This window comes from Rana temporaria, chromosome 11 (genome assembly GCF_905171775.1).
Source record: "Rana temporaria chromosome 11, aRanTem1.1, whole genome shotgun sequence".
Lineage (NCBI taxonomy): Eukaryota > Metazoa > Chordata > Amphibia > Anura > Ranidae > Rana > Rana temporaria.
In genome coordinates, this window is record NC_053499.1 from 136,996,985 (window position 1) to 137,022,219 (window position 25,235).

At 41.5% G+C, this 25,235-nt stretch overlaps 1 protein-coding gene and 1 long non-coding RNA gene across 2 annotated transcripts; both read left to right on the forward strand.

Moving 5' to 3' along the window:
* The first annotated feature begins 14,638 nt into the window (after window positions 1-14,638).
* On the forward strand, window positions 14,639-16,734 carry LOC120916831. Its single transcript, XM_040327775.1, has 2 exons — window positions 14,639-14,712; window positions 14,870-16,734. Exon 2 carries the CDS (start codon window positions 15,628-15,630, stop codon window positions 16,732-16,734), a length of 1,107 nt encoding a protein of 368 aa, XP_040183709.1. The 5' UTR covers window positions 14,639-14,712; window positions 14,870-15,627.
* Window positions 16,735-20,713: 3,979 nt separating this feature from the next.
* LOC120917019 lies at window positions 20,714-21,416 on the forward strand. The gene is made up of 2 exons (XR_005744158.1): window positions 20,714-20,959; window positions 21,117-21,416. It is a non-coding gene; the product is annotated as an uncharacterized LOC120917019 (long non-coding RNA).
* Window positions 21,417-25,235: the final 3,819 nt, after the last annotated feature.

Here is a 25,235-nt window from a genome sequence, read left to right on the forward strand (position 1 = left end):
TTAGATTTAGGGATTCATAACCCTGTGTACTAGCTGATGGGAAGACCTGGTTTACTCCCAACAAACTGACATGAGCATTGCCACCATCCTGAGTATATAGAAAAATGAATACCTCAAAGAAATGGGATTTTAAGGGCAATGAAAATAATATACAGAAAAGTATAGGTAAGTATAGAAAAATATAATATTTAATTTACTTTACAAAAAAGTTTTGCAGAACTTTTTTGTAAAGTAAATTAAATATTATATTTTTCTATACTTACCTATACTTTTCTGTATATTATTTTCGGGCTACCAAACCTGGACATAATGGACCGCATAAGGCAAGGGTCTCCAAACATTTTAAGGATAAGTCCAGTTTACTGTTATTCAGACTTTGGAAAGGCGAGACCAGGGCTCAAGTCCTGCGGGAACGCTTGGAGTTCCTTCACTTTTTTCACAGCAGGAACTCAGTTCCCTTTGCAGGACTAGAGCAGCCAAGAGCAGCCGAGCCGCCCGAGCCAATCCTTCACTAAGCGGCGATGCTCAGCTCGAGTCACTGTCAGGGGTAGGTGAACCTTAGTAATCCTTTATGTTACTGGCCGCTTCCTGTATATGGATTCATCAGGTAGTGTATTTCGTCACTACCTCGATGCCGCAATGTCTCCTTGCTTCTTTCTAAATCCCGCGATAATTTGCAACAGACCTCCGCAATGTCTCCTGGGAACAATGACAAAAGCTCCCAGGAGACATTGCGGCATCGAGGAAGTGACGGAATACCTGCACACTACCCGATGAATCCATATACAGGAAGCGGCCAGTAACATAAAGGATTACTAAGGTACAGTGGATTGAAAAAAAAAACCATGTAATTATGCATATGAGCGTATCATTTTTTTTTTTTGTGGGGGAGTGGATCTTGGGTGGGAGTTCCCACACTTTTTTCCCCAGGACTTGACCCCTGGGCAAGACTGTGGCCAGTGGGAGTAGAAAATGTCCCTGTGTCAGTGGGAAGAGTAGTGCCTCATTATTGGTATCAGTTGGAGTAATAGTGCCCTATTGTTGGTGTCAGTGGGAGGCAAGGCATCATCATGTTGTTAAGAGAGGAACTGTGCTATCATTAGAGTCAGTGGGAGGAATGATGCCCCATTATTAGGATCAGTGTGAGGAATGTTGCCCCACCATTGATGTCAGTGGCAGGAATAGTGCCCCACAATTAGTGTTGGTGAGAGAAATGGTGCCCCACCATTGGTGTTAGTGGGGTGAATAGTGCTGCATCTTTGGTATTAGTGGGAGGAATAGTGCTCTATTGTTTGTATCAGTGAACGTAATGGCATCCCACTGTTGGCAAAATGATGCCCCATCATTAGTGTCAGTGGGAGGAATGGTAGCCCCATAATTAGTATCAGTGGGAGGAATGGTGCTTCATCATTAGGGTCAGTGGGAAGAATTCTGCACTAAGCGCCAGCTAAGGGCAATAAAATGGCCACATCCAGTCATGAGACACAGTTTGGAGACCACTGGCATAAGCTATTCGATATGATTAAAATACAGTTTGACTTTCACCTCTGCTAATAAAAAAAATAGGTGACACTCAAATATAAAGTCAAGGATGTCTCATATATGGGAAGTTCAATGTCTATTAGGCTTTATTTGTTTTTAGCTAATTGGCCCAGATGCAGTTAACAATAAGACATCAGAAAATGTCTCTTTTGCTTTTATGAGACAATTGCAATAAAACTAGCTTTCAGAGAAAATGGAATCCTAGGAACAGTCTTTACTTTATCATGTTTGAAAATAATCAGGAGAGAAATCCATTTTCTGTTTGGAAAAAAAAACCTCTTGATTCACCTGTCACCCTGCCCAGCCCGACATCCATCTATCAGTCATTTAGAGACACAGACCAGTCCATAGCTTTATTTTGTTTTTTTGTTGTAGGGGATTAAACTTGGATGGGGATTTTTGGGGAATTATGGGATGCCCAGGAATTTTCAGTGCAATCTTGCCTGGGACTCCTATATACACTCCAGTATATACACCTCAATCTTGCTACACTCCCTTCCTCCCCCAGAAATTTACTTGCTGCAGACTCCTCAAGGCACTGCATGGGTAGGCCTGACACGGCTTCAGCCAGGCCTCAATGAAATGCCTTTTGTGGGCAGGGACCTCAACCCCTGTGGTGTAGAAATAGTTCAGGTGCTAGCTGTCCTCTATTCAGCTACCACTTCCAGATAGCTCTCTTCAGGTCCTGCCCGCAAACCTGTCCACAATGACGTCTCTCCACTGCCCTTCCCACAGTCCTCTCTTCTGGTTCTGCACCCATCTTAACTGCAATCTCCCAGGTGTGCCTCCCTGATCCTCCAGACTGTGCTCACTCACCAGCCCTCCCGGCTGTGACCAGTGGTCCTCCCTGGAGACTCTTAGAAGTGTTCACCCTAGCTGTCCTTTATTTGCTCGCTCATGTGCATCTCCTTCCAGGATCTCGTCACTCCTCCTGAATGCACCCAAACCCCAGCCCAGGGTCACCTCCCTCCCCAGACTAGGGAGCTCCCTGTGGACCCTGACAGCCTCCACACTCTCTCACTCCAGCTCTTCCACCCGACAACTCCTCCCCAGCTTTGCTGACCCCAGGTATTTAAGGAGGCCTGCCCAGCCAATCCAAGTTGGGGATTGGTCAAGGCTCCACAAAATACCACAGGCAGCTCCACCTATCTTCCCCTCCTTTAGTTCTAGAAAGTGTTAGAAGGAAGAGGGAGGTGACAGTGAAGTGATGCAGCCTTTAAGTCACCAGCTGCTATCCTGAACCACTCCCAGCCCAGAATGAAAACAAACAGGCCTAGAAAAAAGCTAGGGCTGCCTAAATGTTCCTACTCTCAGAAAAATCCTAACACTTACCTAGTTAGAGGGTGCTACACTTATTTTTTATTTATATATTTTATTTGGCTATTGTTATAACTAAACTGTACTTTATTTTTTTTGTCCTTTTTTAATAAAGAACTCAATAGAGTCAATTTCTGATGTTGCCACAAATGTATAATTTATAGCAAATGACAATAATTAATACATGTAAAAGCAATATATTTTGATAGGATTAGATGTATTTGACAGATGAATTAGTATCAGTAAAATAAATGGTCTGTTTCCTTCCCGTAATTGATACTATTTGTCCGCCTTTTTAATTATCAAGTTGTCATCGGCTCTGGGTCCCTTCAGGCTACATTGTTCATAAACATTTATATTAAAGACATATTTTGAGATGATGTATATAACTAAATCAAGTTTATACAGTAAATGTGATTCTTATATACTTAGGAATAGTCACTTGTAAAATAAAAGAATAAAAATGAAGTGAAGAACTAAAATAGCTACTGTTCTATTCTTGAAGTGATCTTATAACACGTCATGGAATGTATGTGTGCTCATTACCTGTATAAATATTCTGTATTTCTATACAGCTTAAAGTGACATACATCATATAAGTAATAGCATAAAAAATTATAAATTCAATATGTTCTTTTTGTTATGGATGAAGACTGGTGAGCTTAGTTAGGAAGGAAAAAGAGTCAGACCTTCCCCATGTCAAAAGTGCAAGTTTTTTCTGTTTGATTCAGGTAGGTGGACAGAGCAGTGGGAGAGCAAAGGAAAGAAACTTTTAGACCTATGAGTGTTTCTGGCACAAAAGCTTTCAGGTAAAAAATGCATGTACACCTCCCGCTATTCTCTGTGTGTGCCATCTGTCACCTCCCTCTGATCTCTGTGTGTGCCATTTGTCAGCCCCCTCTATCCTTGGTGTGTGTCATCTGTCACCTCCCTCTAATCTCTGTGTGTGCCACCTATCACCTTCTTATATCCTTGGTGGGTGAAATCTGTCACCTTCTTCTATCATCTGTGTGTGCCACCTATCACCTTCCTCTGCCCTCTCTGTTTGTCATCTGTCACCTCCCTCTATCCTCTGTGTGTGCCACCTATCACCTACCTATGTCCTTTATGGGGGTCATCTGTCACCTCCCTCTATCCTCTGTTTGTGTCATCTGTCACCTCCCTCTGTCCTCTGTATGTGCCCTCTGTCACCTACCTCTGTTCTCTGTGTGTGCCATTTGTCATCTCCCTCTACCCCTTGTGTACCACCTATCACCTACATCTGTCCTCTGTGTGTGCATTCTGTCACTTCTCTCTATCCTCTGTATGTGCCATATGTTACCTACCTATGTCCTCTATGTCACGTGCATCATTTGTCACCTCACTCTATGCTCTGTGTGTGCCATCTGTCACCTCCCTCTGTCCTCTGTGTGCCATCTTTCACCTCCCTCTGTCCTTTATGTGTACAGCTTGTCACCTCCCTCTGTCATCTATGTGTACAGCCTGTCACCTCCCTCTGTCATCTATGTGTACAGCCTGTCACCTCCCTCTGTTATCTATGTGTACAGTCTGTCACCTCCCTCTGTCCTCTATGTGTACAGTCTGTCGCCTCCCTCTGTCCTCTATGTGTGCACTTTGTCACTGCCATCTGTCTTCTCCCTTTGTCCTCTATGTGTGCGATCTGTCACCTCTCTCTGTTCTCTACGTGTGGTATCTGTCACCTCCCATTGTCCTCTGTGTGTGCCATCTGTCACCTCCTCCTTCTGTCCTTTATCCGTAGACTACAAAACATCTCGTCCTACGTTATAAGGATGAGGTAAGGAGGAGGTCTTCTGTAGATGTGGCACACTCCCTGTTCTAGGGTAACGATGCTGCACCTCCACAGAAAGTTAGTGAGCGTTATTACACCAAAGACAGGTAGTATATTGCCATATCTCCCATCTTTTTGAGATGGGAATGAGCGACAACTATTAGCAAAAGTATGTAGGCATTGGACACACACCCTGCCATGCCCCGTTAAACGAGAATTATACAAAATATGATTAGGTAAACCAAGTGCTTTATTTTACCACTACTATTCCTTTACCTGTATACTGGCTGTTGAAATTTGCAAATGCCACAACTTTGAATTCGGATGAAAGGTTTAGCACTGGGAAACTCTATTTTAAAGATAAAAAGTGCATTTTATATACAACTATAAAGATCAGACCAAAATGAGGGACACATAAGTAGGAAAGAGAGACAGGTGGACTTTGTTCCAAATCAGGGACAATTGGGAGCTATAATGTTTCTGATAGGATCATCAGACAAAAATAACGAAAACAGGCCTGAAAAAAAATAAAACAGTGGCAGCCAAGTAAGGACTGATACACTGCAATAAATTTCATTTTTTCTTTGGTTTAGATATGTTGTAGGTAAACCCTTCACGTCCCTGCATGTGCAAGCCACACGTTCACTTTAAAGGCCCTGTCTGTAAAATCTTCCTATTGGAACCTTCTGCTTTTTCCCTGCATAACATCTACTTTGATCATGTATTTACATGTGTCATTTGTTGCCCTGTACACACAGCCTATTGTAGAGTAAATCTTCATGTTCCTGCGTCAGCAGTTTTTCTTTGTGAGGTATTTGGCATGGCACTGCACAGGTCAATGTATAACTTTGTCTGTGAAAAAACTGCATATCCCACAATCCCTGGGTCTCTCAATGTAGTGCTGGTGCAGGTGAGAGCTACACAGTAATTAGATCTGACACAGGCACAAACAGGCAGGGCTTTCGCAGGCACAGAAAAGTATATTAAAGTATAGGTTTTATTTACACATGGTTAAAAACACTTACAAGTAGGGATGAGCCGAACACCCCCTGGTTTAGTTTGCACCAGAACATGCGAATAGGCAAAAAATTCATATGAACACCGTTAAAGTCTATGGGACATCAACATGAAAAACTAAAAGTGCTAATTTTAAAGGCTTATATGCAAGTTAAGAAAGAAAAGGCTTATATGCAAGTTATTGCTGTAAAAAAAAGTTTTAAAAACTGATTTTTTTTCAGGAGCAGTGATTTTAAAGTGACACTAAAGGTTTGTTTTCTTTTTTTTTTAAATAGCAAACATCCCATACTTACCTCCACTGTGCAGTTCGTTGTGTCCCCGATCCACTTGTTCTGGAGTCCCATGTTGGCTCTTGCTGCTCCTCCGAACATTAGATAACCCCCTTTGGGAAGTGCTCTCCTGAGGGGGTTACCTTGTGGGCACGCTCCCGAGTCATTCATTCAGCGTCCATAGCCGCCGAATGTATGACTCGGCTCCGCCCCCTGGTGCTGCATCATTGGATTTGGCTGACATCAGTGGGAGCCAATGGTTGAGCTGCTATCAATCTATCCAATCAAGAGTCAGGAACCCGTGGAGAGAGCGACGGCGGAGACGCGTCCACAGAAATTCGGGGCTCAGGTAAGTAAAACGGGGGGCTGGGGGGCCGGACTCTGTAAGGTGTTTTTAAGGAGAAAAAACATAAGGGTTTACAACCCCTTTAATAATGCTTAAAGTGAAATATTGTGCCTGGGGGATGTCCTTAGTATGCCTGTAAAGTGGCGCATCTTTCCCGTTATTAGAACAATATCACAGCAAAATTACATTTCTAAAGGAAAAAAGTCATTTAAAACTACTTTCGGCTATAATGAATTGTTGGATCGCGGCAATCCTGATAAAAATCATTGAAAAACAATGTCATGAGTTCTCTCCCCCCCCCAGTCCATTACCAGGCCCTTTGGGTCTAGTATGAATATTAAGGGGAACTTAGCACCAAAAAAAAAAAAAAAAACTAAATGCGTGGGGTTCCCCCCATAATACATACCAGGCACTTCAGGCCTGGTATGGATATTAAGGGGAACCCAATGGCAATTATTTTTTTTTAAATGGCCACAGAGCTAAGCAACGTAACATAACGTCATTTTGTCCAGCCGAGCCATGTTGCCGCAGTAAAACTGCGGCAGCTGATCGGCAAGTGGTTAAAGTGTACAATGCCTTTAAGAAAATCTTTAACAGCCGGTAGGCATCGGGCGAACATACAATGTTAAATGTAAGCTAAAGGATTTTCCTAAAGTCCTTATTTAAATGGCCCTCTACCTCAATGCTTAGTAAAGGCATCGTGGGAAAATGCTACAGCATATTTAAAAATTGGAGAAAGTACTTTGTAATCAGGCCTGACAATTATTGCAGTCAGATCTCATTTTTATTTTAATGGATCATTCAAGGGGCACATTGGCACATCGGCCCCAGACAGAGGAGGTTATTCATAATCCGTAACATACTTTGATTTATGTCTCTTTTATCAGTGGTAATCTTAGTGTATAAAAGCTATTTCTCTATCACTTTATAAATCACAGCTTTCATATTTCATGAATGCCGCTCCCGGAGTCTATTCATAGGAATAAATACGACTCAGTGAACGGTTGTTGGAATACACGCTGTATAGGAGGACATAAAACGCTCGTTGTGTTCCTACCGGTTATTTGTGTGGAAATGTTAGTATAACTGCTCTTCTTTCTGTTGAAACATAAATCATATCTACTGTCAAACTTTGACATTTGCCCAAGCCAGCACTTTGTGGATGTCTGTAACTCAGTTCAGAATGGGTTTCTACTTTGTTTGCTCCTACTGTGATAAGGGAATTCCTATAACCGTTAGCAAAATGCAGACATTTTTTGGCTTTTAAATAGTGAGTTTATAGAAAATATGTTTTCCAGTTTTTGGTAGATACTAGAAATTTAAAGTGATTCTGTCACGAAAAAAGTATTAGGTTGCCCTTGCTGGCCTCTTCTTTGATAATGCAAAGCCTCGTACACACGGTTCGATTGTTGGAAAGGGATAGTCTGTTGACAGACTGTTGTCCTAAATTCTTACCGTTAGTACTACTCTTTGTTACCCATAGTAACCACTATGCTTTCCCAATGTCTGTCTTTGAGATAAACCCCTCCTTTTTTTGTTTACAGTTTATGGTTACAGTGACAACATCTCACTTGGTGAGTAGTACAGTAGGTGATTACTATATCAATTAAGTAAGTGGACCTTTGCTATACCGATTATTTTTTGTTCTTGAACTCACTGAAATATACTGCGTTAAGCGTGCAGTAACGCAATTAAATACACTGGTGTAGATTCACGTAGCTGCGCTTTAAGTTACGGCGGCGCAGCGTAGTGTATTTACGCTACGCCTCCGCAACTTACAGGAGCAAGTGCAGTATTCACAAAGCACTTGCTCCGTAAGTTGCCGCGGCGTAGCGTAAATGGGGCCGGCGTAAGCGCACGTAATTCAAATGGGGAAGGGGGGCGTGTTTTATGCTAATATGTGATTACCTGATGTGATTTACGTGATTTACGAACGGCGCATGCGCCATCCGTGTACATATCCCAGTGTGCATTGCTTCCAAGTACGGTGCAACAACGTATTGGTTTTGACGTGAATGTAAATTACGTCCAGCCCTATTCGCGAACGACTTACACAAACGACACAAACAATTCAAATTTCGAAGCGGGAACGACGTCCATACTTAACATTGGCTGCGCCACCTAATAGCAGGAGCAACGTTACGACAAAAACGACTTACGCAAACAACGTAAAAAACTACCGCCGGGCGCACGTACGTTTGTGAATCAGTGTAAATAGTTAATTTGCATACTCTACGCTGAAAACTACGGGAGCGCCACCTAGCGGCCAGCGGCAGATTTCACCCTACGATACGACGGCGTAAGAGACTTATGACAGTCGTATCTTAGGCAAATGTCGGCGTATCTAGCTTTCAGAATACAGAAAGTAGATACACCGGCGCAGATTTGAATTTACACAGCGTATCTATGGATACGCCGGCGTAAATTCTATCTGAATCTACCCCACTGTGTTAAATGGTCAGTACACTCACACTGACTGAACTATCCCTACATTCACACTAAAGTAAAGATAAATGGTGGTTGCACTACACTCACACTGACTGTACTATCACTACATTCACACTACACTCACACTGAACTATCCCTAGATTCACACTAAACTGATATACTACACTGACAATAGAATCAGAATAGCACACTAACTGTCTAATAGCACTGAACAGAGCCCTGTTCTATCTCTCTCCACACCGATATGACACAAAAAATGGCCGCTATTGAAAGAATACTTTTATAGTGTGGGGCGGGACTAACAGCAATGAGCCATGATTGGATAGAGTCATCATGACAGCGTCCAATCATGGCTCTGACAGTGCTCTGTGCCCTGATTGGGCAAACTTTTATTGCTTTAGACAATCAGGCCTTTCAAATCAGTACATTGTGGTCGTTCTGCAGGCCGAACAAACATTTGTTCGTCCTGATAGTTCAGTTGTTCAGCGAATGCCTGAACAGCCAATGTTCGGCCCAAACTCATGCTCTGGCCGAACCATTCGCACATCCCTACTAGACAGCATGGCTCCTAACGGTCTCAACATGGAGTTAGAGATTAGCACAGTTCTGTATTTTTTTCCTCAGAGTCATATTCCTTACAGGGTTTAGTGCAGCTCTGAAATTTTTATTTACCCCCAAATATCTGTATCTATATTGGATTATAATGAGATGATTAGATAATGACCTATCCTTTATATATTTTCTTGGTCATATAATTATCTTTATTATTACATGTAGCCTTGGGATATATTTACTTGGCAACTATCCCTATTTAAGAAGTCTGGTTAAGATTTAGCAAATTAATCATTTTCATTTTCTATCATATCTAGTGTATTACTAGGTTATCAGTGGCATACCCCATACATCTATTTATTTATAATCATTTTTAATTATTTATTAATATAATTACTGTCACAAAAAAAATATGTGTATGAAAATACTATGTTTAGTCAGTCCTTCAGATATTGTTTTTTTTTGTTGCGGGAAAAATCAGCTTCAATACAATCTTTACCTTTTTACATATCAATTTCTTTAATGTGTTTTACTAATTATAGTTCTCATGGTTTACATATATATTTTTTGTGATGTAATCCATTTTGATATTTCATTTTTTATTTTTGTTTTTATTTACATACAAATGCATGCATCTGTACCACAAAACTGGCCCCTAGCAATATGTATGGAGTCTTGCCTTGTTCTCCAGCACCCCAAGAGTTAAAGTGATTACCTTGTAAAACAACCCATTCAGTTTAAAATAGAAATGAAAGGCAAATTATGTGTGTATAGATATAAAAATACATTATACATAGCTTTATTTTTATTTTTTTTAAATTGATCACATTCCCTCAGAGCTGGGGGACTAGAAGCAACAGCACTCTGAGCTTCCCAGTGAATTTCTGTTCAGCGGGGGCATGTCAGGACAAGTCTGATCATTGGAGAAGAGCACACTGAGTTCCCAACACAGCTAGAGAACTGACATCACTGTGCTTTCCTCCTAAGTGTGGTCAGTTTTTACTAGGAAAGCAAGGGGACTGGCAGGAACACGAGGGATTTCACATAAAGGAAGCAATACAAGGAAATAGGATACTTTCTAATACAAGTACATGGTACAGCAGGCAGGTGTTGGAGTAACAAACTCTTTAAATATGGAATGACTCTCAGTATGGTCGCTTCGCTCTGTAAGAGGAGTATATGAAACAGAGGGGCAGATCCACAGACATCTGCGCCGGGCGCAGCGTATCTAAGATACGCTACGCCGCCTTAACTTATCTTTTTTAGTTTGAATCCTCAACGAATCCACGCCATAAGTTATGGCGGCATAGCGTATCACTCGCGGCGTAAGGGCGCGGAATTCAAATGGATCTAATGGGGGCGTGTTTTTATGTTAATACGTCGTGACCCGACGTAAACAATGTTTTTTTGGAACTGCGCATGCGCCGTCCCTGGGGGTATCCCAGTGCGCATGCTCTAAATTAAACCGGAACCCGCCAATGCTTACGACGGTGACGTCATTCTACGCAAATTCCTATTCGCGAATGACTTACGCAAACAACGTAAAAAAATTCTAAATTGTACGCGGGAAGGACGGCCATACTTAACATTGAGTACGCCTCAGTATAGAAGCTTTAACTATACGCCGGAAAAAGCCGAACGCAAACGATTGAAAAAAAAGCGACGGGCCGACGTACGTTCGTGGATCGCCATAAATAGCTCATTTACATACTCGACTCGGATTACGATGGGAACGCCACCTAGCGGCCACCGAAAAATTGCATCTTAGATCCGACGGCATACGAAGACGTACGCCTGTCGGATCTAGCCGAGATGCCGTCGTATCTTGTTTTGAGGATTTAAAACAAAGATACGACGCAGGAATTTTTAAATTACGCCGGCGTATCAATAGATACGCCAGGCGTAATTTCTTTGTGGATCTACCACAGAGTGTTTAAATCGGAGTTCCTTCCACCCAAAAGTGTAACCTCCAGTTATATGCTTCCTCCTCCCCCCCCCCTCCGATGCCACATTTGGCACCTTTCAGGGGGGAACAGGTACCTGTTTTTAACAGGTACTGTACCCTTCCCCACTTCCAGGAGACAGCGATGCGGTACCGTCCCTCTGAAGATTGGCCCCCTCCTCCTTCCTCCGGTGCCAGACCAGTAGGAAAGCTCAGCAAACTTCGCACATGCGCAGTAGGTAACCGACTGTGAAGTCGAAAAGCTTCACTGCCCGTTTCCTTTAACATGAATAGTGGCAGCACCCGAGAGCCGTTTGAAAAATTGGCTGGGGTGCCGACATCACAGAAACCCTGGACAGGTAAGTGTCTTAATATTAAAAGTCAGTAGCTACAGTATTTGTAGCTGCTGACTTAAAAAAAATGTTCATGAGGGGGCAGAACTCCTCTTTAAGACAACAGTGAAGGAAGTGCCAATTGACTTTAGAAGGGGGAGGGGCACGCCCCCGCAACACGTTCTTACCATAGCAACCTACCACGTCTCTCCAGGAAGAGTTCTGTGAGCGGCTCAACCACTAAGGCTGTCTGCTTTCCTTGTGTATGTGCATTAGTTTTCGTTAGAATGCATTTTCGTCCGAAAATCATTTTTTTTCGTTATCGTTTTAACAAACGATAACGAAAGTGCAAGAAACGAAAACCGAAAGATCCGACATAAAAAATGCTTTATTTTCGTTTTCGTTGCGGTAAAAATTCGATATAGAGAGATTCGACATTATAGGGAAAAGATTCGACATCATAGAGAAAAGATTCGACACTATAGAAATAATAGATTCGACATTACAGAGAATAGAATTCGATTTATGAGAAAATAGATTCGACATTATAGAGAATAGATTCGACATTATTACTAGTCATACAACATTAGAATTCTTGTAGGCGGAATATTCGAACAGAAATGTACGATTCAGCGTAAAAATTTCGACGTTCCGTCAAATCTTTTTTGACCATTAGACAGGAACCAACAAAGATTCGACGTTCCGGCGAATATTCTTTTGACCATTCGGCAGAAACCAAGTATTATTGGATTTTCGGACGAAAGCTATTCCCCAACGAAAAACGAAATAAATCAAAACGATTTTCGGGAGTAACTAAATAAATTTATTTTCCAAACGAAAACGAAAAAACGAAACAAAATATTCCAATCTGCACATGTCTATCCTTGTGCATGAACTGAGGGACAGCTGCAGGGAGCTTGCTGCCTAACGTATTACTAAACCCACAACAGTAAAATCAGTGTGTGTATGCAGTAAAGCATGCTTGTTATACTCACTGTGGAACCTAAGAGGTTAATCCTCTGCATTGTGTAAAAAGGCTATTTAATTCTTGTTCTCTCCGATCCACCCTTTCTTTTACTGTCCCCAATCGATCTGTTGATTGAACAGAGCCTTGGACGTGCTCTGCACATGCTCAGTTTGGTGTGTATTGCTAGAGAGTTTTTTTCCTTTTTTTTTTAGGAGGGTGCATGTGATCAGCACAGTGCCAATCATCACTATCCAGACAGAGGGTCGGTGGTCCTGCAGCCCCATTGAAACCTCCTCCTACAACTTCTAACCAGACACTGATAGAAGTCACACGACTGCTATATACTGCTAATGATAAAAGGTATTTAGCAGGTTATATTTACTGAATTATTCATATTTCCATGTTCTGTGTACTGTGGGGGACCAGATATAGTGAATGCAGGGTCCTGGGTTTAGTAATACTTTCATAAAGACTTTAGCTCCAATGGTTCAATACCCATAAGGTCCCTCACCAGCGCTGGCATCTTCTCACCAGCTTCTTCCAGGTGCCGGTCTTCGTCCATCTTGATTGGCCAGCGCAGGAGTTCAGTCATCCCGATACACAGGCACAGTGCCGGAATGTATACTGAGCTGTGCATGCGTAGCTCAGGGTACATTCTAAGGAAAACTGCAAGCAGGCAGGTAGGTTTGTTTTATTGCAGAGGAGACATTGCAAGTCTCTTCTGCAATAAAAACTCTGCAATTTCCAACAAGACTTTAGTTCTTCTTTTAGTGTTTCTCCTCCCTCCCCCCATCTAAGTGCTCTATTACGGGGGGACGCCAAGCCACTTTCAAGTATTTACATTAGATGTATTTAAAAAAGCATATTTATATTATTTTCTCATGAATGCATAGATGAATGAATGTATGTTTCTTTTGTTATTTATCTGCCTAGAGTTCAGCTTTAAATTCCAGATACTGGAAAACAAATACTAAAGGATATTGGAAAGTTGGAAGAAATGTACAGTATTTTATTCTTATCAAGGTTATTCTTCATGTTCCTTATGTTAATATGAGCAGTTCTTGACTTTTCCCATTTATTGATAGGTAGGTCTGTGCTTCTTGATATAATGAAATATTGCTATTGTATGAGCTGTAGCACTAAATTTCTAATATAATCAATCAAAAGCAAGGCACATGCTCAGGACCAATGTCTTATGCAAAGATTAATTACCATGTTCCAGAAATCACAGGTAAAAATGTGGTACGATGTGACTTGAATGCCACAAAATACATGATTTCTTTTTTTAATTTAAAGGCAGAGCATACATTAGTCATAGGAAATGCGTGTTGGATATTACTGTCAACACAAACACATTTATTTACCTTATTTCATTATCAGAAACAGCCATACAAATAAAAGATCCTAGGGTCTTGGGAGGAAACCTATGATAAATCTGGAAAAGATAAAGGCGAGTAGAAGTATCATCCTGTCAAAAAAAAGTTACTTTTGAATGTGGTGGTAAACAAAAAAGAATAATATTAAATACTTAAGGAACGGAAGCATTTGCGTAATTTTTTGCGTAATTTTTTGCTTTAACTGACAATTGCACGGTCGTGCGACAATGAACCCAAACAAAATGTATGTTCTTTTTTCCCCCACAAATATAGGTTTATTTTGGTGGTATTTGATCACCTCTGCGGTAAAAAAAAATTAAAACTATAAACAAAAAAAGCAACAATATTTTTTACTTTTTGCTATAATACAGTATATCCCCATTTTTTTTTAAAAAAAAGCGTATATTGGTTTATCTGCGCAAAAGTTATAGGGCCAGATTCAGAAAGCATTTACGTTGCTCCAGATACGCCCCTGTAATTTCAAATCTGCGCCGTCGCATCTTTGTGCCGATTCACAAAGCGAGATACGTCCAAAAACATGGCTTCAGCCGTCCGACATAACTTTAGTTATATTTAGAATTACAATTGCCCTGGGGTGGTAATCAAACACCCCTTAGTATAAGGTGCCACATCCTAAATAATGTAGGTAAATAGAAAAAGACTGTGAAGTCTCAAACTAAGAGAAAGTGGACTTTGTAGGCACCAGATTTGTTTTTAAAAAAGTATAAATAATTTAATTAGGTTTCTGGTCTGATCATATATCTAACTCTGGACGCTGCTGAGCACTCTTCAAAGTCATTAAACACCGTTTCTCGGTGAGTATTATGGCCACAGTCAAAATGCTTTTCCTAATATGCTCAGAGGCCTCTTTGTATTGATGTACAATATGCCCAATGTTTAAACAATATTGTATTGTATTCAGATATATATACATCTCTAATGGCAACATTGTTCTGTCTTTTAAACACCCAGAAGCTCCCGAAGAAGCGACAACGTCGCGAAACATGTCGAGCTGATCCCCATTTTTATCCAAACTCATCCTGCACCATCTCTCGAAGCTACAACGCCACCCAGCGCTTATTGTGTATCTCATACATCTAGCCCTGTGGCTATCAGCGGTGTCTTTCAGAAAGGGACAGGAATTGAGTTATTTGTGTATCCCATTGTATTTTATGTTTTTCTTCCTTTTTTCATTATTGAATCGAGCAATTGTTCAGTGTTTTTTTGTGCTTATGTACTGTTCAAATTAAAATTATTTATACTTTTTTAAAAACAAATCTGGTGCCTACAAAGTCCACTTTCTCTTAGTTTGAGACTTCACAGTCTTTTTCTATTTACCTACATTATTTAGGATGTGGCACCTTATACTAAGGGGTGTTTGATTACCACCCCAGGGCAATTGTAATTCTAAATATAACTATATACACTGGTGGAAGCACCTTCTAGTCACCATCCAGGTGACTAGGCCCTATTTACGCTTTATATGTGTATACGTATTTACCCACACATATAATCTCTTATCGCTATTATACTTTGTATTCAAAAATTGTTGCTACACAGAAAACTTCCTTTTAAACCTGGAAATCCCCCTCATGCCACTATTGATTATTCAAAGCAATAACCATATATATTGTTGCTGGTGTTTTGCGTTGACAATAACATCTGTGTGTTATCTGTTCCCTCCCTTTTTTTCTTTATTTTACATTTGGTTTAATTGGGTTTGAGCAAGTATGGACTTTGTAGGCACAGCATGGTCAGGATTAATGACCGAGTTCCAAACGTCATACAATGGAACCAATAAGGATGTTGATGATCTAAGGCTATTTTTTGGCAAGTTGAAATACTTACTGAAAAAGAAATCAAACCTTTATTGGCACATGGAGTTTTTTAAGGAATATATAAAAGAAAACATTAGCCCTATGGGCTTAAGGATACAAATGTTTCCAACTATCAAAAATGCATCACAAGACCTAAAAAACTCCTGGGAAGGAGTCTTGAATAAGTGCAGTAAAGAATGCATGCAATTATTACTGATTCAATACCAATCAGATACCAATATATTAGATCGTGATTTAGCACTTCTCATTACTCAATATGAGCATGTCAAGACCCATCCCCTTTATGCCGACAAACATCAAGAACTTAAGGTGTTTCTTGATAAACTTAATAAAAGTATTATTTCAAAAAAACAGTCAAAAATGGCTAAAGATCGCATGGCTTTTGTTGAAGGCTATGCCTATAGATGGGACTTTCCAGCCAAGGGTCGAGGTAGAAGCCTTCGCAAATACCCACCACCTGGCTTTGGAAACTCAGGGTTATCTGAAGAAGACTTTGAATCTGACTCATCCTTATCCTCTTCCTCTTTTTCGCAGATGCAACAAAGACCGACGGCAGCACAAACGAACTCTCGGACACGTAAGAGGGAATACCAAGGTGGTGGGCATCCCAACACACCCAGCACCAAAAAGAAACCCACTACTGTGGCAGGTTTCAATCCCATACAGGGTCACTCACAGGGTGTTTCCAATAGGGGTGAAGGGCCCTCACAGAATTTAGGACTATCCCATTTCTCTTATACGGGACCCCTAGCAGCTAAAGCGGTTAAACAACTCCATCCGCCCAGTACAACACAAACCCCCAAACCCAATGTAAGCTTGCACCATGAGGGAGCATTGATGGAGACGGGAATACCTAGTTTGTTAGGTACCCCTTCCCACCAATCACGCTCTCTCATTGCAACGGGCAATGATTCGCATCGAATCACCCACACACGTCCAGCACAATTGGAGATCCCTTTAGGAGAGACCCTCCTGGGAGCATCACCTATGAGGAATTGAGCGTGATTAATCTCACACCATACCCCCTATCGGATGATGAGTTAGCCGTCCTCAAACTAGGTTTAAGTTTTTGTCCAAGTAACAACATGGACAAATATGAGGTGATCAAGGACCTTTACTTGTTCGCTAGGAAACTCACCTATAAACACATTTTTGATCCAGACAAACAACGAATCAAGGCTGAGAGAGAGCTCTCAGAACAAATAAAAAAATATACAATGAAAGAATTTAGAGCCTTGAAGGATCTTATATTGTTACTGGAGGAAAATGAAGGCACTGCCATCCCCACATCCAGCGAAACCAATGCTAACTCTTTACCACGCAAAAAAGACATCAGTGCTTTTAAGCGTAAATCAAACCAATTCCCAGATTTACACACTAACGAACAAGTCTCAGCATTTCTAATTGCTATGGTCCATGAGGTTAAAAGCATGTCTATGTCATCTACACCTTCCAATCTCAGTATTGACCATCAAAAAGCACTTAAATCCCTACAGGCCAGGCAGGACACAGTCATTAAGGCTTCGGACAAGGGAGGTAATATAGTTTTACTCACTTGTAACCAATACGAAGAAATGTGTTTTAACATTCTTAAAAACGCAGCTTGGTACAGACCGATTTCAAAGGACATTATTGCCCAATTTCATTTAGAATTCAAATTATTACTTTATTCTGCCTTTTCCGAAGCCCTAATTGACCAACAAACCTATGAATATCTAAATACTGCCTTCCCCAGGGAGGCGATATTTTATGCTATCCCTAAAATCCACAAAAACAAATCCAAACCACCGGGTAGACCCATCATCTCGGGGATAGGGTCAATTACCGAAAATGCCAGCAGACTGGTGGATTTCTTTTTGATGCCTTATGTCACTAGCCTCCCATCCTTTGTTAAGGATACATCAGACCTTTTGCGACATCTTGATGGCGTTACAATACCATCAGACGCTACATTTGTTAGCATTGACGTTGAGGCATTGTATTCTAGTATACCGCACGACCTGGGCCTTGAAGTCATCAGATCCTTCCTCATGAAGGAGGATCATCGTACTTGGAAATTTCAATCCTTTATTTTGCAATTGTTATCATTTATTCTCCATCATAATAGTTTCACTTTCCTAGACTCCCACTACCTCCAGGTACAGGGCGTAGCCATGGGCACTTGTTGCGCACCGGCTTGCGCGAACCTGTACCTGGGGGGGTGGGAGAGGGAAATAGCCTCTAATGAGGCTTACGATGACTTCATGGCCCAGGTCCTGTGTTGGTATAGATACATTGACGACATTTTTCTCATATGGACAGGCACTATACAAAGTCTTCATGAATTCATTAGTTGTTTGAACAAAAATACATTCAACTTAAAATTCACCTTTGAATATAATAGAGACACTTTATCATTTTTGGATCTTTCAATATATCGAGATGCCTCTAACAACATTGCAACTAGGCTGTATCGAAAGCAAACAGCAGGGAACACGGTGCTACACGCCCAAAGTAGCCACCCGACACATCTCATCCATAGTATTCCGTATGCCCAGTACATCCGACTTAGGAGGAACTGTACACACGATACGGACTTTAAATCCCAGGCCAATGAGCTACGCTCTCGGTTGTTATTGCGAGGGTATAGCAAATCTCTTTTGAGAAAAGCTTTCAACAAAGCCCTCAACCGAGATAGACCCTCTCTCATACACCCCCAAAAAATAGAAAATAAAGATCAACAAATCACTAGATTTATAACAAAGTACACGTCCCAACACTACCAACTACGCAGCTGCCTAGAAAAACATTGGCACCTCCTAAGCGAAGACGTCACTATTGGCAAATATGTTAAACACAGACCAGAAATAGTTTTTAGGAAGAACACCTCAATTGGCAACAAACTAACATCAAGCCTCTATCAAGCAAAAACTGACCCCATGATTCATAATCGCAATTTTGGTATTTCTAAATGTGGCCATTGCGCTTATTGCCCCTGGGTGCAAACTGGCACCAAATTTAGCCTGCCCAATGGGGAAACGTTTAGACCCCGCTTTCAGGCCAGCTGTGACACCGAGGGGGTCATTTATTTAATGACCTGCAAATGCGGGGCTTACTATGTTGGAAAAACATTGCGTAAATTTAAGAAAAGGATCTATGATCACATTTATTATTCGCAATACGCTAAGATGCTCACACCTATAAGTCGCCATTTGGGGCTATTTCATAAATTTGACACATCTTCCATTCAATTTCTTGTATTGGAGGTTGTCCCGCGTGACCCTCGAGGGGGTAACTAGGACAAATCTATTCTTCAGAGGGAAACTCTGTGGATAGAGCGCCTGGGTGCCACTAAACTACCGGGGATCAATGAGGTGCTGTCATACAGGCCCTTCCTTTGAGGGACCTGCATGGCAGCCCCCATACCCAGAGATTGATCCACCAAACCAACGCTCGTTTTCCAACGTTGATTGTTTACCTGCATAATATTCATAATCAGTTTTTCCCTTTGTTGTTATATATAAGTTATTGCTTTGTTTTTTCGTTTCAGTATTTTAGGTCTGACCATTGAAAATCTCAATGGTTTTGATTTCACGTTTTTCTATGTAATAACCTTAATACAGCTAATTCGGAATAATACCCCAAATTTGTTGTGACCTGATTAAGCTACAGCATCAAGCTAGTTAATTTTAGTGGCCTAATTGGCCACGGTTTGGCCAAAACCCCCTCCCCCCCCCTTTTTTTTCCCCTTCCCAACGTCCAGGTTTTAAAAGTTTGTTCTGTGACAAATTTTGTGCAGTTTCTTTATTGATTTCATTAATAAGTAGAAACAGCACTACTATTATCATTTATTAATGCGTTCTATATGTCCACTACATGATGGATCCAATTTTGTTATACATGCACTCTGCATGTTTTTTATATAAATGTTTCATCATTTTCCCTTATTGCCTGCTCGTCCAGTGTATATATGTGTTCAGACCTATGCCTGCCTTACCACCTGTCACCACAGTGCCATGCGCCATTGAGTAGATGAACCAGTGGCCAGGTAAGCCATCACACTATCCGGTCAGATGTCATACATCCAGACTTCAGAATGTGTGATGGCACTCTCAATATGGTGTTTAAAATTCCCCATTTCTTTTTTCCATCCGGGAACCACCATATGTATACACTCGTTTTCCATCTATTTAGAGAGCCTGATCGCGGCTCTCTGTGCGCATGCGCACGCGCATGCGCAGTGTATCCTCTTCTGGCCAGCCGGATGACTGTCAATTAGCGTGACGTCATCCGTGCGGGGTATTTAAATTCAACAAGAGCCTGTGTCAGCAGTTGCTCTTTGTTGAATGCCAGCCAGGACGGACGTCCAGGGGGCCCACACGCCATTTTCACTGCCCAAGACTGTTCCATCTGCTAGTCCAGCTTTGGGTATGTATTACCCTTTCTTTCACTACCTTTGCTTATTTTTGTCTGCCACGATGCCTCTATTAAGAGCGATTTTGTATTTCCAACAGCTGATTGCTGTTCCACTGTGGGGGTTTCCTCACTCCTTGCTTCAGCCTAACGCTCAACGCTGCCATCTTGTGGCGATTTTTGTGAATTGATTTGTTATCCAGTCTTCTATTATCAAGGTAAAAATTACTGCTTATATACCAACATCTTTTGTTGAATGTTAGGCTCTATATGAAACATCAAGAACTTCTTTTCTCACACCAAGTGCTTACTAAACTGTTTAGCTTATCATCTGGCAACCAATATTTTTATTCATATTTGTCTTTTTCTTATATTTATATCTTCATATTTTTTTCATTGTTTATACTTTTGGACTTGTTACAGTTAGGAGGGGACTCACATGGACCTTTTTCCCGTCTGTTGTCCCAGTACTTTCTCTCTAAGGGTGTTTCCCTTTTCCAGCTTCTGGAATTGTCCCTTGAATATCTAGGCCCGTATACCTCTTTCAAGGTACGCCATATCAGCTAAACATTATACATATTATATTATATATACATTTTTTATCTGTATTTTTGATGGTCCCACTCAATGTCGGACTCATTATTATTATTTTTCATGTCTACTATCCAATTCTTAGATACCCCAACTGGTTCAAATCTACCCGGCGGTGCATGGTCAGTGTGGTTATGACCCTTGGTATCTTATTCCATCCTACTTAGGTTTCTGGTCTGATCATATATCTAACTCTGGACGCTGCTGAGCACTCTTCAAAGTCATTAAACACCGTTTCTCGGTGAGTATTATGGCCACAGTCAAAATGCTTTTCCTAATATGCTCAGAGGCCTCTTTGTATTGATGTACAATATGCCCAATGTTTAAACAATATTGTATTGTATTCAGATATATATACATCTCTAATGGCAACATTGTTCTGTCTTTTAAACACCCAGAAGCTCCCGAAGAAGCGACAACGTCGCGAAACATGTCGAGCTGATCCCCATTTTTATCCAAACTCATCCTGCACCATCTCTCGAAGCTACAACGCCACCCAGCGCTTATTGTGTATCTCATACATCTAGCCCTGTGGCTATCAGCGGTGTCTTTCAGAAAGGGACAGGAATTGAGTTATTTGTGTATCCCATTGTATTTTATGTTTTTCTTCCTTTTTTCATTATTGAATCGAGCAATTGTTCAGTGTTTTTTTGTGCTTATGTACTGTTCAAATTAAAATTATTTATACTTTTTTAAAAACAAATCTGGTGCCTACAAAGTCCACTTTCTCTTAGTTTGAGACTTCACAGTCTTTTTCTATTGTCCGACATAACTTGCCTACGCCGGCGTATCGTGGGCGCATAGTTACGCTGGACGCATTCGGCGTCCCCATTATAAATATGCAAATGACCTAGATACGGTGATTCACGAACGTACTTGCGCCCGGCGTATTAATATACGCTATTTACGTAAGGCGTACGACCGGCGTAACTTTACCCCTCATAAAGCAGGGGTAAGTCATGTTAAGGTATGGACGTCGGAACGACCGTCGAAATTTACAAAGTTTACATAAGTCGTACGTGAATAGGGCTGTGCTTAAGTTACGTTTACGTCGTAGGCAGTGTTCGACGTATCTTGGGCATTCTAGCCGACGTGATTTTGAGCATGCGCACTGGGATACGTCCACGGACGGCGCATGCGCCATTCGTTCGGCCCCTCATTTTCATGGGGTCAGGGCTCATTGTAATACAACACGCCCACTGCCTTGATAATTTGAATTAGGCGGGCTTACGCTAACTTAGGGCACGATTTCTTTCTGAATACGGTACTCGCCTCTCTAAGTTACGGCGGCGTAGCGTATATGAGATGCGCTACGCCCGCCGAAAGTTACGCCATTCTTTCTGAATCTGGCCAATAGTGTCTACAATATAGGGGATAGATTTTGGGCATTTTTTATTATTTATTACATTTTTACTAGTAATGGCAGGAATATGTGATTTTTAGGGGGCCTGTGACATTGTGGCGACGAATCGGACACTTTGACACTTTTTTGGACCACTGACATTTATACAGTGATCAGAGATAAAAATAGCCACTGATTACTGTATAAATGTCACTGGCAGGGAAGGGGTTAACATTAGGGGGCGATCAAGAGGTTAAGTGTTCCCTATGGAAAAAAGAAAGGGGAAACCAAAAGGTAAACCCTCTTGCGGACTTTAGCGCATAGTAAACAATAGAGATATATAGAAAAATAAAAATTTTATAGGAAAAAGTTACATACATGAAATCAAAGGACTGTCCTTTGATTTCATGTATGTGTCTTTTTTTCTATTAAAATTATATTTTTATATATATCTCTATTGTTTACTGTGCCAGCTAAAGTCCGCAAGAGAGTTTACCTTTTGGTTTCCCTTTCTTTTTTCCCATTTTTACCATATGGATGTTTTTCTAACTGTGGAGGGGAGTGTACTGACTGAGGAGGAGAGAGATCACTGTTCCTGATCACTAGGAACAGCAGATCTCTCTCTCTACTCGCCTGTCAGAACGGGGGTTCTGTTTGTTTACATACACAGATCCCTGTTCTGTCTCTCTCGATCACCGGTGGCCGGCGGACATCGCGGCTGCCGGCCATGCGCACCGGCTCCAGCATCGTGCGCAAGCCCCCTATCACTCTTAAAAAGGCCGACGTACACCTACGACGGTTCATGCAGCAGTGTCAACCTGCCGCAGTATAATGATGGCAGCTGGCCGGTAAGCGGTTAATTACTTTTTTTAACTGCAAAATATTGGTGCAAATATCTGACACAGATAAGACCCTGTGGAGTTGATTTACTAAAGGCAAATAGGCTGTGCACTTTGCAAAGTGCACTTGCTCCAGAGCTTAACCACTTCAATACCGGGCATTTTCACCCCCTTCCTGCCCAGGACAATTTTCAGCTTTCAGCACTGTCACGATTTGAATGACAATTGCGCAGTCCGTGCGACATGGCTCGCAAACAAAGTTGATGTCCTTTTTTTCTTTGGTGGTATTTGATCATCTCTGCGGGGGGTTTTTTTGCGCTATAAATAAAAAAAACTGAAAAATTAAAAAAAAAAAAAACAATATTTTTAACTTTTTGCTATAATAAATATCCCATTTTAAATATTTTTTTTGTTTTCGCAGTTTAGGCCGAGATGTATTCTTCTACATATTTTTGGTAAAAAAATCGCAATAAGCATTTATTGATTGGTTTGCGCAAAAGTTATAGCACCTTCAAAATAGGGGATAGATTTATGACATTTATTTTTATTTTTATTTTTTACTAGTAATGGCGGCGATCTGCATTTTTTGTCAGGACTGCGATATTGCGGCAGACAGATTGGACACTTTTGACACTATTTGGGGACCATTCACATTTATACAGCGATTAGTGCTATAAAAATGCTCTGATTACTGTATAAATGTGACTGGCAGGGAAGGGGTTAACACTAGAGGGCGATCAAGGGGTTAATGTGTTCCCTAGGGAGTGCTTCTTGCTGTGGGGGGAGCGGACTGACTGGGGGGGTGACCGAACGGTGTCCCTATGTACAAGGGACACACCATTGGTCTCCTATACCTGACAGGACGTGGATTGGTGCGTTTACACACTGATCCACGTTCCTGGCTCTGTGACGAGCAATCGCGGGTGCCCGGCGAACATCGCAGTCTTGTGATGCCGCGAGCGCGCGCACTCCACACTTCCTGGGAATCCGAGGAAGTCATATGATGGCCGCCCGGAGGGAAGAATGGTTCCTGCAGCTGTCATATGACTATAGGCCAGGCAGGAAGCGGTTAAAGTGGTCCGTAAACCCTTATAAACCACTTTTTGTAAGTCTATAATAAGGCTTACCTGTAACCTGCACGGACTATGCTGTTACCGGCGGCTCCCGTGCGCAGGGCTGGACTGGGAGAAATATTTGGCTCTGGACTTCATTCAGACCAGCCCACTTTAATTTTGCAAACATACACAAAACCAAGTGAAGTGGGAGGGCTAACGACATTCAGGAACATTGCTACAGCCTCATTGGCTTGAATTTCAGAAATTGGCATTGCTGCACAGCCATTGGCTGCCTTTCAGCAATGCAGCCAGGCGCTGAGGTTTTACCTGGGGTCAGGCACTATGAAGTGAGGTAATTGGCAGTGCGGATAACAGGTCTCTCCTATACCGGCTGGCAAGACAAACCCGCCCGCCTAACCTCAATGGCCACCCAAGCCCCCCCCCCCCCCCATTCACTGGCCATTAGCCGTTCTACTTTATTTCTCTTATAGGCAGTACAGCGGTGCTCAAATTAATGGGCCGCGCAGCCATTACTTTGACAGGCTGTCACCAAAACCGGCCCACTGAGCCATCGGCCCACCGAGAAACTCCCTGTAGTACCAATGGCCAATACATGCCTGCCCGCGCGCATGCCCATCTCGATCCAGCGATGTTGCACAAGAGGCTCAGCTGTCATGGACTATCCCTTCTCTTGGCTGAGACAGAAGTGGTGCTGCTGTCAAACAGTCAGTGTGCAATGGGGAGGGGGCGGGGGCAGAGCCATGCTGTGGTTCTGTGTCTGAATGGACACACAGAGCAGTGCATTTTACTGAAAATTACAGATTGAAAAAGAATGGTATTTTTTAATAACACGCAATAACAATATGACTTGTGTTGCAATTGTATACCATATATTATTATTATTATTATTTTAATTCACACAAAAATGTAGTTACCTTTTAAGTTTTGATTGGCTGCCATTATTTATTCTTCTTTCCACAACATTACTGGCCTTTGCATTGCCTCATTGAATATGCATGGATGTGAAGGGGAAGATTTTAATTTTACACTCTACAGTTTGAATGCTAAGCATGTAACAAGTATTTCTCAGAAAGGTTGTCCTATGCTGACTTGTGCATTACCAATGTGTTTTATTGCTTATTGAGCCATAAATTATCAGAACAGATAAAACATTTCTCATAGATGAAACTGTTGGCTTTTACCACAATGAGGTAGTCAGGAGTTCTGAACTTGATTGAATAAATGGAAAGGAGAAGATGTAATATTAGGCTACAGTATTAT

Coding starts and splice junctions, on each gene's coding strand:
- LOC120916831 (XM_040327775.1), top strand. CDS start 15,628: ATGGACTTTGTAGGCACAGCATGGTCAGGATTAATGACCGAGTTCCAA.